The sequence below is a fragment of the Drosophila kikkawai genome, chromosome 3R (assembly GCF_030179895.1).
Source record: "Drosophila kikkawai strain 14028-0561.14 chromosome 3R, DkikHiC1v2, whole genome shotgun sequence".
Lineage (NCBI taxonomy): Eukaryota > Metazoa > Arthropoda > Insecta > Diptera > Drosophilidae > Drosophila > Drosophila kikkawai.
Window position 1 is genome coordinate 28218693 of NC_091731.1, and position 18238 is coordinate 28236930.

The 18238-nt window shown below is 44.9% G+C and overlaps 4 protein-coding genes across 4 annotated transcripts; all 4 read left to right on the forward strand.

The window, feature by feature from the left end:
• The first annotated feature begins 2902 nt into the window (after window positions 1-2902).
• LOC108080990 (uncharacterized) lies at window positions 2903-3379 on the forward strand. Its single transcript, XM_017175917.3, has 2 exons — window positions 2903-3054; window positions 3116-3379. The coding sequence occupies exons 1-2, from the start codon at window positions 3015-3017 to the stop codon at window positions 3310-3312; spliced, it is 237 nt and encodes a 78-aa protein (XP_017031406.1). The 5' UTR covers window positions 2903-3014; the 3' UTR covers window positions 3313-3379.
• A 7187-nt stretch (window positions 3380-10566) lies between these two features.
• Window positions 10567-11814, forward strand: LOC108080999 (uncharacterized). Its single transcript, XM_017175925.2, has 3 exons — window positions 10567-10631; window positions 10688-11083; window positions 11147-11814. The coding sequence occupies exons 1-3, from the start codon at window positions 10589-10591 to the stop codon at window positions 11749-11751; spliced, it is 1044 nt and encodes a 347-aa protein (XP_017031414.1). The 5' UTR covers window positions 10567-10588; the 3' UTR covers window positions 11752-11814.
• A 2588-nt stretch (window positions 11815-14402) lies between these two features.
• On the forward strand, window positions 14403-15602 carry LOC108080890 (uncharacterized). The gene is made up of 3 exons (XM_017175793.2): window positions 14403-14466; window positions 14537-14932; window positions 14992-15602. The coding sequence occupies exons 1-3, from the start codon at window positions 14409-14411 to the stop codon at window positions 15600-15602; spliced, it is 1065 nt and encodes a 354-aa protein (XP_017031282.1). The 5' UTR covers window positions 14403-14408.
• Window positions 15603-16299: 697 nt separating this feature from the next.
• Window positions 16300-17647, forward strand: LOC108080945 (uncharacterized). The gene is made up of 3 exons (XM_017175851.3): window positions 16300-16385; window positions 16449-16856; window positions 16922-17647. Exons 1-3 carry the CDS (start codon window positions 16340-16342, stop codon window positions 17557-17559), a joined length of 1092 nt encoding a protein of 363 aa, XP_017031340.1. The 5' UTR covers window positions 16300-16339; the 3' UTR covers window positions 17560-17647.
• Window positions 17648-18238: the final 591 nt, after the last annotated feature.

Genomic DNA, 18238 nt, shown 5'->3' on the forward strand with positions numbered 1-18238 from the left:
TAAAAGCAAATGCTCGCCACTCTTTGGGATCCCGGGATCCGTGCTCATGTGAGCTCTGTGCCGCCTTTTGCTTAGTCGCGAAAATTTCCATCCCGGCAGCGTGAGCAGCACGCACGCACCGCATTCTCGATTGGCAGGCAATGGATTGAAAGGAGCTGTGGTGCAGTTGCAATGCGGCAGTTGCTCCTCGATTCGCCGTTTCTTATATTGACTTGCACTTTGTGGCGCTTTGCGGTGTAGCGTGGTGCATACGAAATGCCCGCAAGACAATTCGCTAAAGGAAGCGTCAGTGCCAGAGAAAGAAATGCAAAAAAAAAAATCGAAAAACGGAAAACAATTTTCACTTGCGGTTTGTCTTTGAGAGCATTTTAGTCTTCAGTGTTCACGCCTTTTTTTGGACTTCTTGCAGTCCTAGAAAATAGGATTTGTTGTTAACAAAAGAATGGCATACATAAAACATAAATCTGGAGACATAGTTTTAGGGAAAATTTATTATTAAACTCGGTTCCACAGAATGTTATTAATTTTGGTAATGTACTTCACGTGCAGCAGAATATATCAAATTCCTTTCAATCCCTTCTTAATTAATGACCACTTGCCCACTCATATATCAATAAACTCGATCCGAAACTCATTTTATCATGCATTTCCTTTTCAGTTTGTCACAATTGCGTATTACTCTTTGTATTCCCCTCGACCATGTCCATACATCAGACCCTTATTCAAACTTCTCTTCATCTTATTCAGTGAGTTGCAATCGCTTATTAAGAAACCCGCCCGGACAAGACAATGTAACATGTAACAGGTGATTTGACCTAGCCGAACATACGCACACAATAACAAGAACTGATAACGATAACCTTATCCCAAGATCTTTTGACATGAGCAAACAAATAAAGGAAGAAAGCACGCAACAGCCAAAGGAGCAAAGCAAGGAAGAAATGTAAGGGAAAAAAACGTGGAAAAATACAAAGTGCTGTCATTCATTGTGCTCTGCTATTTGCCAAGGCAGTTCCAGTGACATTCTCCTTGCCTCGTCGACGTCCTCGTCCTTCCCCTTCGTTTGTTTTGCCACCGCTGTGCATATGTGTGCGTGTGTCCAAGGCTTTGTATCTGTAGGTCTGTGCGTGTGACGTTTTATCTCTGTCACTAAATTGACACTTCCCTTCAGTTCCGTTCCTCAACGATTCCCCTACGATTCCTCACGGAACCGAAATAGATCCCTGACGAATCGTCAGGGAACGTTCATAAAAAACTTCGAGGAATTTCCATACAAAAGGTGATCCCAGCCACGAATTCGAAATTCGCCAAGAATCCGCCAGGAATCGCCAGGGAAAGTCACCGGGAATTTCGAAAGATAATCGTGCACGATTCGTCAAGGAATCGCTGGGGGAACCGTCGAAGAATCTTGCGGGAATCGCTAGAGGAATCGTCGAGGAATCCCGAGAAAATCATTGCGGAATCCCGCGGGATTCGCTAGCGGAATCCGCCAGGAATCCCAGATGAAAATCTATAGAAAATTCCTGAAAAATCCCCCCCCCCCTTCCTAGTAAAAATCCAATGTAATTGCATGTTTTTATTTATCTTCACTTTTTTGGTAGCATTAAATTGTTCTCCAAAATTAAACATGTATACATATGTACATATGTACATACATATGTACATATGTATGTACATAAGTGCGTGTCACGAGTCTCCTTTGCCGGCTGCTGGGTCCTTTAAGAAACTTGTTTTATCTGTAAATTAAATACATAAGTACATACATACATATTTTTTAATCAAATTGTAAATTGCAGTACATACCAACTTAAACTGGATAAAAAAACTTTGTAAATCCGTACTGAATCCCATTCACACCGTCTAGGTTGAAGTCGCATCCATTTTAATCGTCAATTCTGCAATTAAAATTAATAATTGAATGCAAATAAGTTCCACTTACCTTATAATATTTCATTTTTACGCAACTATACGCAAAACACATCTGAATGCAACAGCAGTCAACTCAAAATGCAAAGAGAATTAGAAGACAAAACCGAAGACCGAAAATTCTCGCGCGTGTCAGGGTATAGCCGACAAGGCAATGCCTTGCAATTAGATTCACAAAGGGCCAATAATCAAACATGAACATTTCGGCCATGTCTAAAGCACATTTTCTTACGTGCTCATATCCCGCACGATTTTATACGTAAAAATTAATTAAATATAATCTTAAATATTTTTAAATAACTCTACTTATTTTAAAAAGGTCATTCTCACGTCGGTGCAATACTCTTTGTTTTTGACACCAATTTTCTTTCCTCCCTTCCTTCCATCTCCATCTCTCTCTAATTTACGAATTCTCGCAACCGCTACTCCGAACGTAGATCGAAAACAATAACAAATATGAAGAACGAACTTCGTGAAGCCCTCGGCAGTAGCCGAGCGTAGGTAGAATTTGTTTCGGCTATTTTGTTTCGAACTTCGCTGAACGAGGCCCATGTAATTTGTTTTCGTTTTTCGAACATACCGCGAGGAATTGGACTGGCGAGGAATTCTGGAACTGAAGGGTTTAGTTAATGGATTTTGTATGTGTGAGTGTGCTATTTGCGGCGCTTGCTTTTTATCAGTGCTCCTTGCTTTGCCACTGTTGCTCCTTAACATATATGGAGGAGCAGGAGCAGGAGCCAGACTCACGGCAGGACACGCACTTGCCCGAAACGTTCCGAAGCGGCGCAAGTGTAAGTACTTTGAATAATAAGAATGCTCAGTTTGATGGATGCGCAACAAATCTCTTTAGATTTATCAGCGGGGCGATGACATCAACGCCGTGGATGGAAATGGATCTCCGCCTTCACATCCGTCGAGTCCTTTCAGCCACGAAGCGCCCTAATCCCGACAACAATTGAGGGATTATTCACGTGCTTGTATCGCTCAATGCACACGATTTGTTCTGAGTTACGTGTCACTCATCACACATAGTAACAAACTCTATAAATATTTGCCTAATATATGTTTCTCTTTTTCGGATAAGGAAAATGCGTCGTCGAATGGAGACAACCCTGCAGTCAAGCCTGCGTAAGTCTTAATCTCCCTTAAAGTGCAACCCATATCCTGATTCTGATGATGCTCTCCGCAGGCAAGTCAAAATTGGATCCCAATGGAAAATGCGGCGTTGCCGTCAAACAGCAGCTGATGCCAAGTGAGCCACCTGTTGAGGCCAAGGTGAATCCCATCCACTTTCTCGAGCGCAAGAGCAATGACGAGCTCGTCGTGCACTGGACTCGCACTGAGAAAGGCCAGTTTCCACCCATTAAATTGATGCCGCCGTGGTAGTTGTATTTTCTAATATTCAAGTGCTTGCAGAATCAAAGGATGTACAAATAAAATCGGATAAAATTCACGGGACCCGTTCATAACTTTATATAAACCAGATGCCTTCACTTTTGGAACATTCCTATAAATATTTTTGAAACTGTTGACAAATCTTTATAAAGTGTTTCAGCATATTGAACGGACTTAAGGAATGCATTTTATTTCTTCAAAATCGATTGAGAAACCATAATACCAGAATTACCTCTAACACTAAGATGATTTACTCTACAATATCGCTGAATATTCAATAACATTCCTCGGATCTCGTAGCCTGACTTTAAAGATTGGATACCTTGGCAACCAGCAGCAGCACAGTTGGAGCTTATTTTCCGGATTCCTGAATTGCAAAGAGAAAGCGCAAAACACGGCAGAGTCGGGGTTGAGTTAAAAAAAAAAAAATAAAACATTTAATGCCCCAGCTTATGGGCCGGATTCCGATTCACCCTGGCCCGCGTGCGATAAATACACATGTGTATATCTGTCACAGTGTGTCAAGTTTTAAATCGGCTTTCAGTCCGTCCGGGCAGCAGCTTCAATTTGACGCAATAATTTATATGTGATTTGGTCGCATTGCGGCGGCTTGTCAGGGCTCTGTGGGCTCGCGGGAGGCAGGGATTTGTAAGTTCTGTTGACAAAATAAGCAAAATAATAAATTACGAAAGTTGCGGCACGCGCTCCCGCCGGGATTTGCTTAATCGAATATGCACACAGTGGGAGCGCCAGCCTTTCCAATCGCTTTTACCACCCACCCACCCACCGTCACCGACTCATCACCAAGTCCAGGACACATTAATTGGCCAAGTAGTGCAAGGCAAAGTTGAGGGGCTCTTCTAACAGCCATCTCTCTCGCCCATTATATAAATATGAGAGTATGTGCCGCATGCAGGTCCCAGGTGTGCTCGGGACTGCCCAAAGCCGAAGTGGTAAACTTTGATACGAATCTGCCAGCACATGCAGCTTGCAACTTTGAGCACCTGGGCACTGGACTGAGAACTTGGCCGAACAAACTTTTCCCGTTCGGTTGCGGATCGCTTTAAAGCGTCGGTGTTTATGGGTGTCAGTGGCAGACCAGGCATCCACACTAAGAAAAACGATGGGTAAATGATCTTAGCTAAAGGGCAGCTTTATTAATTTCTAGAAAACTAATCGATTTCTTAATTAACAATATGTATTTTATTCAGATAATAATAATAAAGGAGTTTTTTTAAAGATTTCTCCCAGTGCTGTTGCTGGGTGAATGGCGGCCTTTTGCTCACCGGCTGCTCATTATGCCCCATGCCGAGGGTATTGCGCTAAGTGGCTCTGCACTGGGAATGGAGGCTAAATGAATGGCCGCTTGGTATGCCTTGAAGCCCAAAGGATTAAATGTTCGGTGCACACACAAAGGCGCCAGACTGCCACCGCATTGTGGCAACAACTCATTTATCATAAGCGCGCGCTGCAGTGGGGATCTAGATGGGGTCTGAGGCTCACGACAAAAGTAACTGACAACTGCAGATGAAATGTTGAAAGCGCGAACTGAACACACAGAGCGCAACAATTAATTGTCTCCGCATTCATTTGCCCTTCGCCAAGATGCCAGATGCTCTGGAAGGGGGTCGGGGGCGGGGCCAAGGGTCAGGTGTGGGCCGTGGGTGGAAGGACGCTTGGTCACGGGCGCGGCAGGTTGCTCACCCGACCAGGCACGCAATAATCGCCCGGCATTTGCCCTTAATTAATGGTTGAGCGCAAAGTAATAAACGATATTTAAACAGAAATTGCTTTGTTTTTGCTGCTCTGCTTTTGTAATTGAAAGCAGACCAAATTCATATTTTATGCGGCTGTCATAAAACTTTAACAACTATTTCGCCAAAATAAATATGGTGGAAAAAGCAAGGAAAACATTTTAATTAACTCAAAAGCTTGAGCATGCAATAAAGGCATTGGCCAATAATTACTTTCCTTTAATTAAAATATTTACTATCAAATTAGATACGGGCCAGATAAGAACACTGGGCGTCGAAGGGTAGAGCACTAGATTCAGGATGATAAATTATTTTAATGATGACAGACGACGACTCGGGGGCCTCCTGTGCGTGTCGGGACAAAAGCCAAGAAAAGCCGGGCCAAGGCTGGGTCACAGGTACCAAATGGAAGGAGCAACTTGGAGGAGGAGCAACATGTGAGGAGATTCTTGGTTACGGTTCATAAATGAGTGGAAAGGATGATTCGATGATAATGTGTTTAATAAGGAGAATATGGGGAAATTTATAAAAGGATGCATAAGTTTTTTGTTGAGCACGTTTTATAATTATAATTATAATTATTTAATTTATATTCTAGCTTACTGACTTTTTGGGAAAGCCAAAGTATAATTTATTTAACCCCATTTCAGCTTCGCATTTATATTGATTGTTTTAATTGAGATGTTCATCTTGGTGATGACCCCTTTTCCACAGCTTATTCCTCTCGAGTTGAAGCTGGAAATCACCGTCACAGACACTTATCAATCAGTGGACCCATATCCCAGTGCTGTTATAAATTTCCTTATTTTGGCCCCACAACATGACCAATCACTTTCACCGATCTAATTAATTTGTTGCAAAATAATTTATTAATTAGCATGTCAGTGTCAGAGATTTTTCGGGCACGGCTTATCATTAAACAAAGAAAAAGCAGCGCCGAAGGTGGCCCGAGAGCGGCCAAATAGGCAATTAATCTGGCTCAGCTGTGGACAGGTGTGCGCGAAAATCCCGCATAGGAAACCGACGAACGTTGTACGAGCACGGGCCTGGCCAGGGTCCGGGTCCGGGTCCGGACAGCAAAGAAAAGGAGAGTCGTCAGACAGAGCAGAGCACAGAGGACAGCCAGCCGGGAAATTGAACGGGCAATTATTTATTAATTTAACAGACACGCAATGCACATGGAGTTATCTCGATGCGACTCCTGACATCCGCTCTGATTGCGAGCAGTTCGAATTTTTGCAGCTCCAGCTGCAGTTTCCACTGGCATTGCACATTCAGATTCGAATGTCAGACGAGGATGCAGCCATTAACCATTTATGATGTGCATGCCGACATGGGCACGGCCATTGCTACGGCACCCCATCGCAGATCCCGACTCTCGGCACGGCACTGATTCCCCTCGTGACCCGGTCTGCTTTAATCCGACGTCCTGGCTTGAGATGGGTGAGACATTTAATCAATTGCCTGATAAGTCGGAAATAAATGACGAGCTCTCAGCAAGTCTGGCTTTATTTAACAATGATTTTTGATTATAAATAAGGTCTCCTCGCTGCATATTCAAACCACAAGAAAAAAAAGCACATATTACGAATTTAATCCCAGGTTTTAAGGGCCGGTCTTCTTTTCATATGGCCTGAGGAGCTTGGCATTTTGGCTGTGTTTTAGCAAATTGCAGGGAGGCAAGCCCAAGCCCAGGCCAAGACCTAAGCCCAAACCCAAGCCCAACCTAAGCCGAAACCGAAATGAAAACTAAAACGTCGCATTCGCACTCACATCTGCAGGGCTGCATCGAGTCTGGGTCAGCAGTTCGAGAGTGAGTGTATGTGTGTTGGCTTTCAAAAGTTTCTGGCAAGTGAAAATGAAAGCCCTTAGTGCGAGCCCCCCTCAAGCCTGCCCGTTCGGGTCACTGTTTATGTGTGTGTGTGTGCAGCGGAAGTGGGTAAATAGTGCAAAGAGGAAATGTACAAATAAATATTTGCAAATGAAAATGAACAAGGAAATGGAAGCGCCATGTGGCAGCGACAAGCGCTAAAACGCTTTATATATGTGTGTCCGAAATGATAATAAATGCGGCTGTTTGGCCACACAACAATTTGCGGCAACCCTGATCCCGAAATACCTCAACCTAAAATTCTTTGTGAAAAATTCTGGCGCATTGTTTTACCAGAGAAACTTGGCTGGATAGTGTTTATTTTCTTTAAAAAAACATTGTGTGTATTAAGTTAAATAACTTATAAACATCCACCCTTTAAAAATATTATGTTATTACTGTCTTTTAGTCACAAATACAACACATTTTATTAGGACAAGTCTATATATGTAAAGTCTAATAAAAAATTCAAATTTATAATGCCCAACTTTAAGGCCATAGATTATCGCCAGTGAATCAAATTAATTCGACTGCAGAAATTCCAGATAGAAGAAAGGGAGAGCAGAATTTATAAAAGCAAAAATGCTAACCAACTGAATTATTTTCGAATCATTCTAGGCAAAAGCAATTTGCATCTCAATTGGTGCTCAAAAATGGGGGGTTTGAGGAATGGGGATGGGAATCAGGGATGGGCAAAAAAAAAATGCTGCCACAAAGCGGCAATCAGTTACAGTTATAGCGGAAAATAGCTATAATATGTAGGGAGCTGATATGAATATCTAACCCAAAGCAGGCAGAAAATTGCAAAAGTGCCTAAAAAGAAGCGGCAGACGAGGGGCGGCGAAGGACAGCAGGCAGCTGCACACATGACTGAAATTAAAATAGCAACAGCGACTGAGGAGCGGCAAGGGCGGCCCGGCAACCACTCAAAAGCAATTTCGATCAGGCACAAAGATAAGGAGCGGATTCGAGCAGAGAGCCAACGCAGCACATCAGTTACAAAAATGTAGGTTACAACACCCCCAGAACCCGACCCGAAGATACCCTGAAACTCACACCCGCCTCCCAAAACCCGCATCCGCACCCGCACCCACACCTCAACAAAGGCGCCGTGAAAGCAAAGCAGATAAAGACGGGCCGAAAAAACGAACAGGCGAACAACGAAAGAAAAAAAAAGGACCGAAGCACACAAGGATGCGCTGGAGGATTCAGCTGGCAAGGGGCCGTGGTTTAGGCCTCATTTTGCGGCTGCTGTAGGTGCGCTAAAATTATGCAAATCATCGTAATACTTTCCCGGCGAAAGCAAAGCGGAAGGAAATTGTGTAAAAGCGGCAAGCAGCAGCAAGCAGCAGCAAGCGGCAAGAACAGCAGCCCTGTCTGTCTGCTGGTGGCAGCCTTTTTGGCAGGCTACAAAGCAAATAATTGCCCCAGAAATTGAGGGCATGCAAACCGTAATGTAATGGAGCCGTTTCGTTTCGCTTTGAACGTCGCCGTCGCATGTGTAGCCCTAATGATGATATTTCCAAAAGGGAACCGAATCAAATAAAGCGCCCGCCGGCGTGGAAGACAGTAAAATGAAGTGAAATACTTGGCAAGTGTTTGCTCAAGCGGCTCCAGTCAATGGAGCCGGCTTAAAGACTCTCGTAGAAGAGTTTAAGCTGGCGCGCAGTGGAGCATAAAGTGCACACACCCCAGCCCACAGCTCCCAGCTCTTAGCTCCCATCTCCCAGGCTCCATTGCATCCTGCGCTTCCTGTGGCTTTGGGTGGGGAAAATTTAATAAACGTCAAGCTGAGAGGCAAAGAGCGACGGACCAAGCATTGCACCTGCCGTTGACCGCAAACGGGAATGTGTTAGTGAAAAGGTGGAGCTCTCCAAATGCAAGCTTGCCCACACACACACATACACTCGTACACCCGTACGTATACGTATTGTCCACATGCGGCTTCTATAGCAATATAACGTATACGAGCCATCAGACGAGAGAGTGGAATTTTAAATGGCCCGCCGGCGGGTAGGAACGGACAGAAAGACAGGCCTGATCCCAGATATCAGAAAACTTCATAAGTCTCTGTCCCCCCGCTAAGACCCATCTCTGATTTATGGTCTTTAACTTCCTTAAGTTGCCATCGCTCATATGTCTTTGTGGCCTTATAATTGCACTTCCAAACATGGACCATTTATAAATCTTAGGCTCGCCGAAACTTTTCCCATTTCCCCGATAATTTCGCGCAACATTAGCAGGCTTATTAATCGTGGCCCGCACGCACCCAGAAACATCAGGCACGTCTCCTCAATCCTCAATCCAGATCCAAGACGAGCCGAGCGCGTGAAATTGTCAAAGTGTTGGCCACACACACATTTCATGCACAACCACAGCGATGTGGATGCGGGGCTTAGGAATTTTATTGGTCCCCCGGCTGCGGAGTACCTTTTTTGAATAGCGCGACACATTAACTTAATAATTTAGTGGGTGTCGAGTGGGCTGTTATAAATATTTATAAGCGGAGGCGCAGGGCGCTGGGCGCTGAGCGAGGGCGTGGGCGTGGCCCGGGCACTCAAGTGGGCCGTCGATGGCAGCCCTAGATCTGTTGCTAAGAGCTACTCCAGCTATGCCAGCTACCCGGACTCTCCGGCTCAATTGCGCGTAAAAGTCAAATGTCTCTGCCTTTGGAAAGCTTCCTTTCGGAAGGATTCCCCCGTAACGCACACATCCGTACGTACATGTAAAGTTGGCACGTCTCGGCTACAGCACTAAGTCGGCGTTATATATGCGCATGTATTAGTTTTGCCGCCATTCTGCATGCCGCACAAACGGAAAAGCTTACAGTCGTTAAGGGATTTAGCAGGAACATATAAATTTATGAAATATTCGACAGGAGCACAACGGCGTCCAGGATGTGGATGCCATTGCTATTGCACCTTTCCGCAAACAAGCCAAAAAGTCATCCATATAGCCATGTATTTGTAGTGCGGCTCCATGGGCCACAAATACAATCTGCAGCCACAGCATGACTTGTTGTTGGTCAGTGGACACGGACAGGGAACGAAATCAATGCTAAACCAAACCGAACTAATGTTATTTGGGGAACAAACATCGATAATGAAATCATGGGGCGCTGGGCAAATGGAAAGTGATTCGGTTCGGCTTCTGGCGCTCGGCTCTGGTCAGGTTGTGGCATCGGGCCAATAACTAATTTCATTTACTCAGCCAGGCACATTTCCAATGGGACGGACGGCAGCAGCATATGCACACAAAGGTTGACATTATCCACATGAGTCCACCACTTCCATGGTCACCATGGCTGCCTGCTGGGCGTTACCTGGGCTCAATCTGCAATTAATTAAGCCAACAGTTGGATCTGGCCACATTTAGGAGTCTATATTTGGCTGTATTTTAATTTTTTTTTCGCGGACATTTCGAGGACAAAGTCCACGTGCAGGGCACCCTAAAATATTAAATAATTAAGCCTTAGTTACTTTTATCTTTATTTTTGGGTCACAATAAAAAATTCCACAATGAAATGCAATTATCAAAAAACAGTTGTGCACACACCTCGTATAAAAGTTAACAGCTTGCCCCCAATCCCGAGCAGTATAAATAGATCTGCAGCGGATCGGCTGTCCAGCTGGAATATACGGATATGTGGAGACAACTGCTGCCTATTCTGGCACTCTGTGCTATGGGTAAGATCTAAACTTTATACAATTAATAAAAAGTTTCTAAACTGGATAAACTTTAGCCCAGGCCCAGTGCCGGTTCACCAGGGCCGATGTCGAGAGAACCACCCGTATCTTCATGGTACGTCTTCCTAATCGCCAACTCTCGCTAAAGCGGACGGCCAGTTCGCCTGTCGGTGAGGTGCTCCAGATGTGGTGCAGTCCCCAGGACATACGCCAAACCACTTGCCAGCGGAATCAGCGCAATGTGGCCTTCCGACCTCCTCTACCCATGACTTGTCAAAGGCCACCGGCGGCCCTGACCACGCCGGTCCCGGATCGCAGCTGTCCGGCCACCATGTACCGGGTGGGCTATAATGTGGGCAACAACCAGTTCCTGGAGCTCTACCGCGCCTGCTTCGACCGGAGATCAGTTCGTGCTGTCTTCGTGGAACACCGGGTGTACGCCAAGACATTCTGTGAGCTCAGGATATTCTTATACTCTTGTATATATATATAACTTTATTCGTTTTCCTCCCCAGTTGCCCAGCGACCCTGTGTGCAGTTTAGCTCGGATGGAGTGATCAGCCCAGCCGACGAGGCCAGTTACACAACCCGGAACATCTACGCCACCTTCCGACGACTCTTTGGCAACCAACAGAACTTTATAGCCAACAACCAGGATGTCGTGATCAATCGGGGTCATCTGGCCGCCTCGGCTGACTTCTTGTTCGGGGACCAGATGTGCTCCACCTTCAAGTATGTGAACGCGGTGCCGCAGTTCAAGGCCATCAACGATGGCAACTGGGAGGCCATCGAGCGATGGGTCCGGAATTCGGTAACAGGCAACCAGTTTGTCAACGTACGCACGGGAGCACGAGATGTCCTGTCCCTGCCATCGTCTACTGGGCCCAAGAATGTCTTCCTCAGCGGCAACAGGAATCCAGTGCCCCTCTGGATGTACAAGATAGTGCGCGATTCCAACAACCGGCCATTAGTGGCCTTCCTTACGCTCAACAATATCTTCGCCCGCCAGCGTCCGGCGGCACCTGCCTTCTGCCAGGCCGTCAACTGTCCCATTAACCTGCCCAACAATGCCCGATCAGGATTCACCTTCTGTTGCAACCCCGCCACTTTCAGACCCTAAACTGTTGAGATCCCTCTTGGGTTTTTTGCAAGCGATTTTAAAATATCTAATATACACCATATACTGCCCATTAAGCAAATTAAAACAAAATGAAGTATATACTTTTATGTTTAATGCCGCGAATCAATTTTCATAAATCGTAAAAGTTCGCGTGGCTGTTTAAAACGCATCTAAACTCTTCCAATTCAAGCCCCGTTCGGAATGGACTCCCGCCCCCCGTTTTAATGGTCATTCGGTGGCTCCTCATAAATTGCGAACGCCCTCGCTTTTGGCCCATTTAAATTCAAGCTGCGATTGTGGAGGCGAAACGCTTTTCAATGCGTGCGCTGCGAGTGGAGGAGTGCAATAAAGGCGCTGCCGATGGCTTCGTTGCTTGGCTGTGAGGGTTGCGCCTAAAAGTAGACATTAAATAAATTATTCAGCAGGGTCTGGGGTGGGCGGGGTGTTGCTTTTAAATACGCCCGCCTGCGAAATTGTTTTGTGCGTGTGGAGTCACTGATGGAGTATCGGGCAAGAGTCCCGGACACTGGGAGCTCATAAAAGTGCAGAATAAATTTAGCAGCCCGGACATGCGTTAAGCTGGGCTCTCATAAAACCTAACAGTTGTAATTGTGCTGTAAACACGCAACTCAATGGCATTGTAAATGGGCCGAGCACTTGCAGCGCAGCCGGCATTATCCCTCCATGTCTATGAATCCATCGCCGGCACACTCACCCACTCACACGCCTTCCGCCTGCAGTGCGGCACAATTTAATTTATGCTCCGCTTTTGTGGTCGGCTTGTTGATTTTGCTGCCTTTTGCCCCTTTTATTTTTATTGACCATTACAATTCTACACGAGCAGCAGCCGCACGATTTGAGTCGCAAATTTTATACGCCATAATTTGGTTCGCCTCTGTGAGCATGCATTAAAAGTGCCCAAATAGCGCCAAATTGCTCGTAAGCGGCGGAAATTGCGTTACGCCCCTGTCCCCTGTCCCGTGTCCCTTGTTCCGCCCCAGCTAGAACCCCATCGGAAACCCAGCCAAACGGACGGCAGACAAAAGCCTAGCATACTTTGTCGAGCATTAACCATTTCGCAACATGCACATTAAAGCACACAGCCACTTGAGCATCTGCCGAGCAGTTGGACCAGGACAAGGACACACATCAAATGGCCAGACAACGACCCACAGACGGATATTATAAGGCAATTATTTCAGCCCCTGTCTGGCTGAGATTTGCTTTGAATTGCTTTTTATTATATATCCAGAAACAAGTTGCTAATGTAGCTGATGTAGTGCTTACTTTTTAGCTTTCGGTTCCAATAAAATTTTAAATAAGATTGAGCCATGTTGTGCTCATCCAAGCATTAACTGTAGGTACTACCAATTGCAATAACATATTTTTCCTTTGATGTATCTAAGGATATAAATTGCATTTTAATGCCAAATCGAAGGAAAAACTCTCTGCATAAAGGTTGAAAATGCTGACCTTAAAAAAGGGAAATTGGAAATACAAATTACTTCGCTTAGTCAAGTGGCAAACATGCAGTGTGCTGCAGATGCCCATCAACTGCAACAACAATGGAAATTAATAAAGCCCTTTTTCAGCATGCGGAAAATATGTTTGTTGCCAAAAATAGTCTGTTGTCTTCAGCTGAATGCAGACACGTGCTCACGAGCTTGGCCAGAACAATGCACTATGGGGTTTTTGACCAGTTTTTGTGGCATTAATTAATAACTCGATCAGTTTTGAAGATATCGACATGAAGCTTTACCAATCATCATTATTTGTCCCTAGGCATATATAGTATGAAAATCGTTCGGATCAGGAAACTATATCCTATAGCTCCCATAGGAACGATCGGGTAAAAGTAAAGATAAATTAATGAAATTTAAGGAGCTTATATATGTTGCTATTTTAACACGATATAGCAATTTTGAACAAAATCGGACAACGCATTCCCTAGGAACCAAAATAACCAAAGTACCGGAAATCAGTGTTTTTCCATACAAACAGCTACCAAATTGGCTCTGAAAACAGTGAGGTTATCTGAGAAAAATTCAAATTGCAAACAAAAGTGCGGAAAAGTGCACGATAAGACTAACTGCTTTTTGCTCAGAATTGACAACGCTACAACATACACTTGGACGCATTGAAAACTAATGCGAACTTCTATTTCAAAACTCTTCCCAAAGTTTAAATTTGTTTCTCAAAATTCAGCTTAAGGTGCATTTATAAAATGACAAAATGTCAGTATAAACACGCACAATTTAAACAATTAATACCTTTAACATGTAGTTAAAACCTGTGAAATCAGTGTCCATTAGTTTTTTCCTTTGCAAATTGTGTCTTACACGAATAGTTTAATTTCAAAGATCACTTCGTAAAAATTACAAACTTAGCAGACGCGCTTTCGGATGCAACAGCTGACTTTACAGCTCTGTTGCTAACATATGCTGTTAAGTATTAACATTTTGAGTATGAGGCATAACAGTTCGATGCTTTGTTAATACAATCCCACTATTTTTTTTAAATTTAAGAACTTTTAAAAAATGATTAAATGCCACAAAAAGTGGTCAAAAACCCCATAGTGCAATGTGAGCGGGAACCTTGGGAGTCGGCCTAAATGGTATATAAGCTTAAGTTTCTCAGCTCATCGACTAACCACCACCATGGGAGCTCAACAACTTCTGCGATCTCTGCTACTAATCGGTCTGGGACTGGGACTTGGTAAGAAAAATAAGATCCCCTGGAATACATTTTAATTTTAAAATAATTTTACAAATGTTACCATTACCAGTTCTCCAGTCGCAGGCCGATTGTCCGCTTACCCGGCCTATGATTGAGGGCACTTCTCGGATATTCACCAACCGAGCGGCCAACGGCAACTACGACCTAAAGCGGGTTCAAAATGTTGTTAGGGGAGAAGTGCTGCATATGTACTGCCAGCCAAACGACATTGTTCAGACCACCTGTCAGCGAAACGGCAACTTCAGTCGTCCGCTACCTATGCGCTGCGTACGTCCCGCCATAGCTACCACGGCCACGATCGTCACGGACGCCTCCTGTCCGGCCACCATGTACTCCGTCGGTTATACTATTAACAACCGTCGCCTGGAGCTATACCGCGCCTGCTATGACCGGAATGCCGTTCGCGCACTGTTCACCACGCATCTGGTGTACCACAAGACCTTCTGTGAGTAAATAATGCTCAGAACTCAGAAGGACCCTAACTAATACTCCGATTATTTCCAGTCCCGCGAAGACCCTGCACCACGTTCTCTCGCGACGGAGCGATCAGCGAGACAGATGCCGCCAGTTTCACGTCCCGCAGCATTTTCAGAGCCTTCCGGGCCATCTTCGGCAACACCCAACGCTACATACCCAACGACCGCGATACGGTGATCAATCGTGGACACCTGACGCCCTCGGCCGACTACCTGTTTGGAGACCAGATGTGCGCCACTTTCAAGTATATCAATGTGGTGCCCCAGTTTAAGACCATCAATGACCGCAATTGGGAGTCCATTGAGCGTTGGGTGCGCAGTCGCATTAGCACCGGTAGTTTTCTGAGGATCAAGACGGGAGGCACTGGCAGGCTGACCCTACCAGATCGCCAGAGGCGCCAGCGGCCCATTATCCTGGGTGCCGGCACTAAGAACGTCATGCCCGAGTGGCTCTTCAAGGTAGTGCGCACCTCCACCAATCAGCCGCATACCGTATTCGTGACCTACAACAACATCTACGCCACCTCTCGTCCAGCAGCGCCGCGATTCTGTGCCTCTATCCCTTGCCCCCTGACCCTCCAGAATACTGCAGCTGCCGGGTACACCTTCTGTTGCAACGCCACTGTCTTTGCCCTTTAAACAGCTTGAAATAAAATTGAATTGGAGCAGCATCTTAAATACATACGGTCTCTTCTGTTGGAAGCTAATTTAAAAGTAATTGGACTGCCCCGTCTGACGCCGTATCATTGTTATCTTATGTCTGGCTAAAGTTTAATTTTCACATTTATCAGATTTGTCGAAGAGTCCTCATTTTTATAGCCATCATTCCTGTATGGGAAAATTCAACCCTTTGCTTAAGTCACGTAGACTTTGCCTAGTGATGGCCCCCACGAACGGTTCCGAGTGTTCCAAGTGCGGAATCTTATTTTATTTTCCTCTGCTGCACCTTAGATTCAATTTTAGATACGTTTTTATGAGTGCTGATGACAAAATGCAAGCCACATAAAGTTCATTGGATGCAGCTGAAAGGACGAAAGGGCATCGCAACTCCTTTGTTATTAAACGTGAGCTGGCAAGGCAAGGTAAACAAGGCAGCCCCCAAGCCACCCAGCGTTGGCTGATGGCTGATCATAAGCGCAGATAGGGCCCAGTCAAAGGCACTGGAAAAGGCTGGGGTATTCCACCGAGCGAATCACCAGGGCACGACCCAGAGCAAGAGTCTCCCAGTGGCGCCGCTTATCACCGATGACCTGAGAGGTGCCCTGATGAATGCCGCAGTTCTCAGACCTCGCGAGATAAGCATTAAGGCAGCAACACCAAACTGAACCAATGATAATCGCGATCCTCAGTTCGAGTTGGAAGCTCCAAACGTTAAGATGAACGAGTCGCGATTTCTCTGGTTAAGCCTAGGCCTGATACTCTGTGAGTGTATTATCTGATTGATTAACGTATAAAAAAAACTAAGCAACAATACGTATATTTCAGTTCTTGGAAAAGCTAGAGCCAGCTGCCTCATACCCAAAGACACAATGGCCACCAATCACGCGTTCTTAAGCTTCGAAAATAATGTCTGGGATATTCTGCACAGCGATACAGTGCCAGTCTCCCGAAGTATTTATTTACTTTGTGGGGGTAGAGCCGCACCTCAAAGATTTGATTGCGATGTCTATGGATCATTCACTCCTGCCCTACCAACGAGTAATTGTGCCAAGCCATTCAAACCAACTGTAAGGGAGGATAGCAATGATCCCACTTGCAAGACACCGCCATTAGCAATGTACGTTGTTGGTTACGAATATGGAGGCCGGTTTTTGGAAATCTATCGGAGCTGCTACCATAAAACGCAATACGCAGCGCAATTTTCCATACACAAGGTTTACCGCAGCTTCGACTGTGAGTATTAATAGTAGAAAATCAAACAAAATCATATTAATTATACATTATATTATCTGTTTTAGCCGCATCCCGCCATCCTTTGGGCTTCACAACAGACAGGGCAATGAGGGTTAAGGAAGCGGCTGCTTTTAAGAACGAAAACATTTACAATTGCTTTGAGGCTGATCTGGGACAGGGCCAGTCATATATGGCCCAAGGTAGCTGCCTCTTCAATCGTGGCCATCTGACTGCCGTCGCGGATTTTCCCTTTGAGCAACTCCAACGGTCTACCTACAAACTCAGAAACGTCGTTCCCCAGTACGCAGCGGTCAACAATGGCAACTGGAAGGCTGTCGAGTCTTGGGTAAGACGACTGCTCGACCGGAAAAACTACGATGTCGTAAAGGTCTGCACTGGGGCCCTAGAGGTGCAGCAGTTGCAGAACACACAGAGCCACCAAATGACTCCCATTTATCTGCTCAACAACAAAATCCCGGTTCCCAAGTGGACGTACAAGATTGTTAGCCACCTCTCCGGCGCCAAATACGTCGTGATAACCTACAACGACGTTTATGCAACCAGACGACCAGATCCTCGATCCTTCTGCAAAATCATTGGATGCGATTCGGATCTGAGCAAGGACGGAGTGGGCTTCACCTTTTGCTGTAAGCCACGAGAATTTATCACAGATAACTTGGTACATTTGACAGGTGTTTGCTGAGGATCTATAACTTTTAATAGGAATTTCTAGATTACAAAAATTGTCTATAAATGTGTTCAATAATACATCTAAAAATATTTAACTTTCATTCTATTGCTTCTTTTCAAAAGTCTCTCTAAATAATATTGATTTGTCTATGTGAGCACCAAAGCAAAATAATTAACAAAAGGATATGCAATTTATTAAAGGTCGAACTATTTCTCATTTAAACTTAACGTAAATTACGTCCATATATATTAGCATTGGTTCTGAAAAAGACTAGAAACTCAAGTAAGCAAAAGTACTCGTTGCTTGTGGTGAGCTCCCAGTGGTGGGCCCCGCTACTAAAACTGAAGCTTTTATCAAACTTGAATGAGTATTCATTCGAAGGCGCTTAAATTTAAAAAGTTTAAATATCCGATAATATGAATTAAATGTATTGTAAGGAAAGCCGTCAAACCCAGGGACTTCTACCTTTAAGCCAGGTGGCTGCGCAATTATAAGAGTTTGGGCTTCTCGGGGATAAGGATGGCGGGTCTCTCTGTTACAAGAAAAAGCTGTGTGTTACGACCGTTTCCGAAAAAAATACATTCATTTTTGAAGAGAAATAAAGAAACCGTAAAATCAGAAAATAATGGTGTTCTCAGCATTCCGTAGTGAAATCTAGCCCACACAAGGCCGCCAATCAAAATAGTATTAT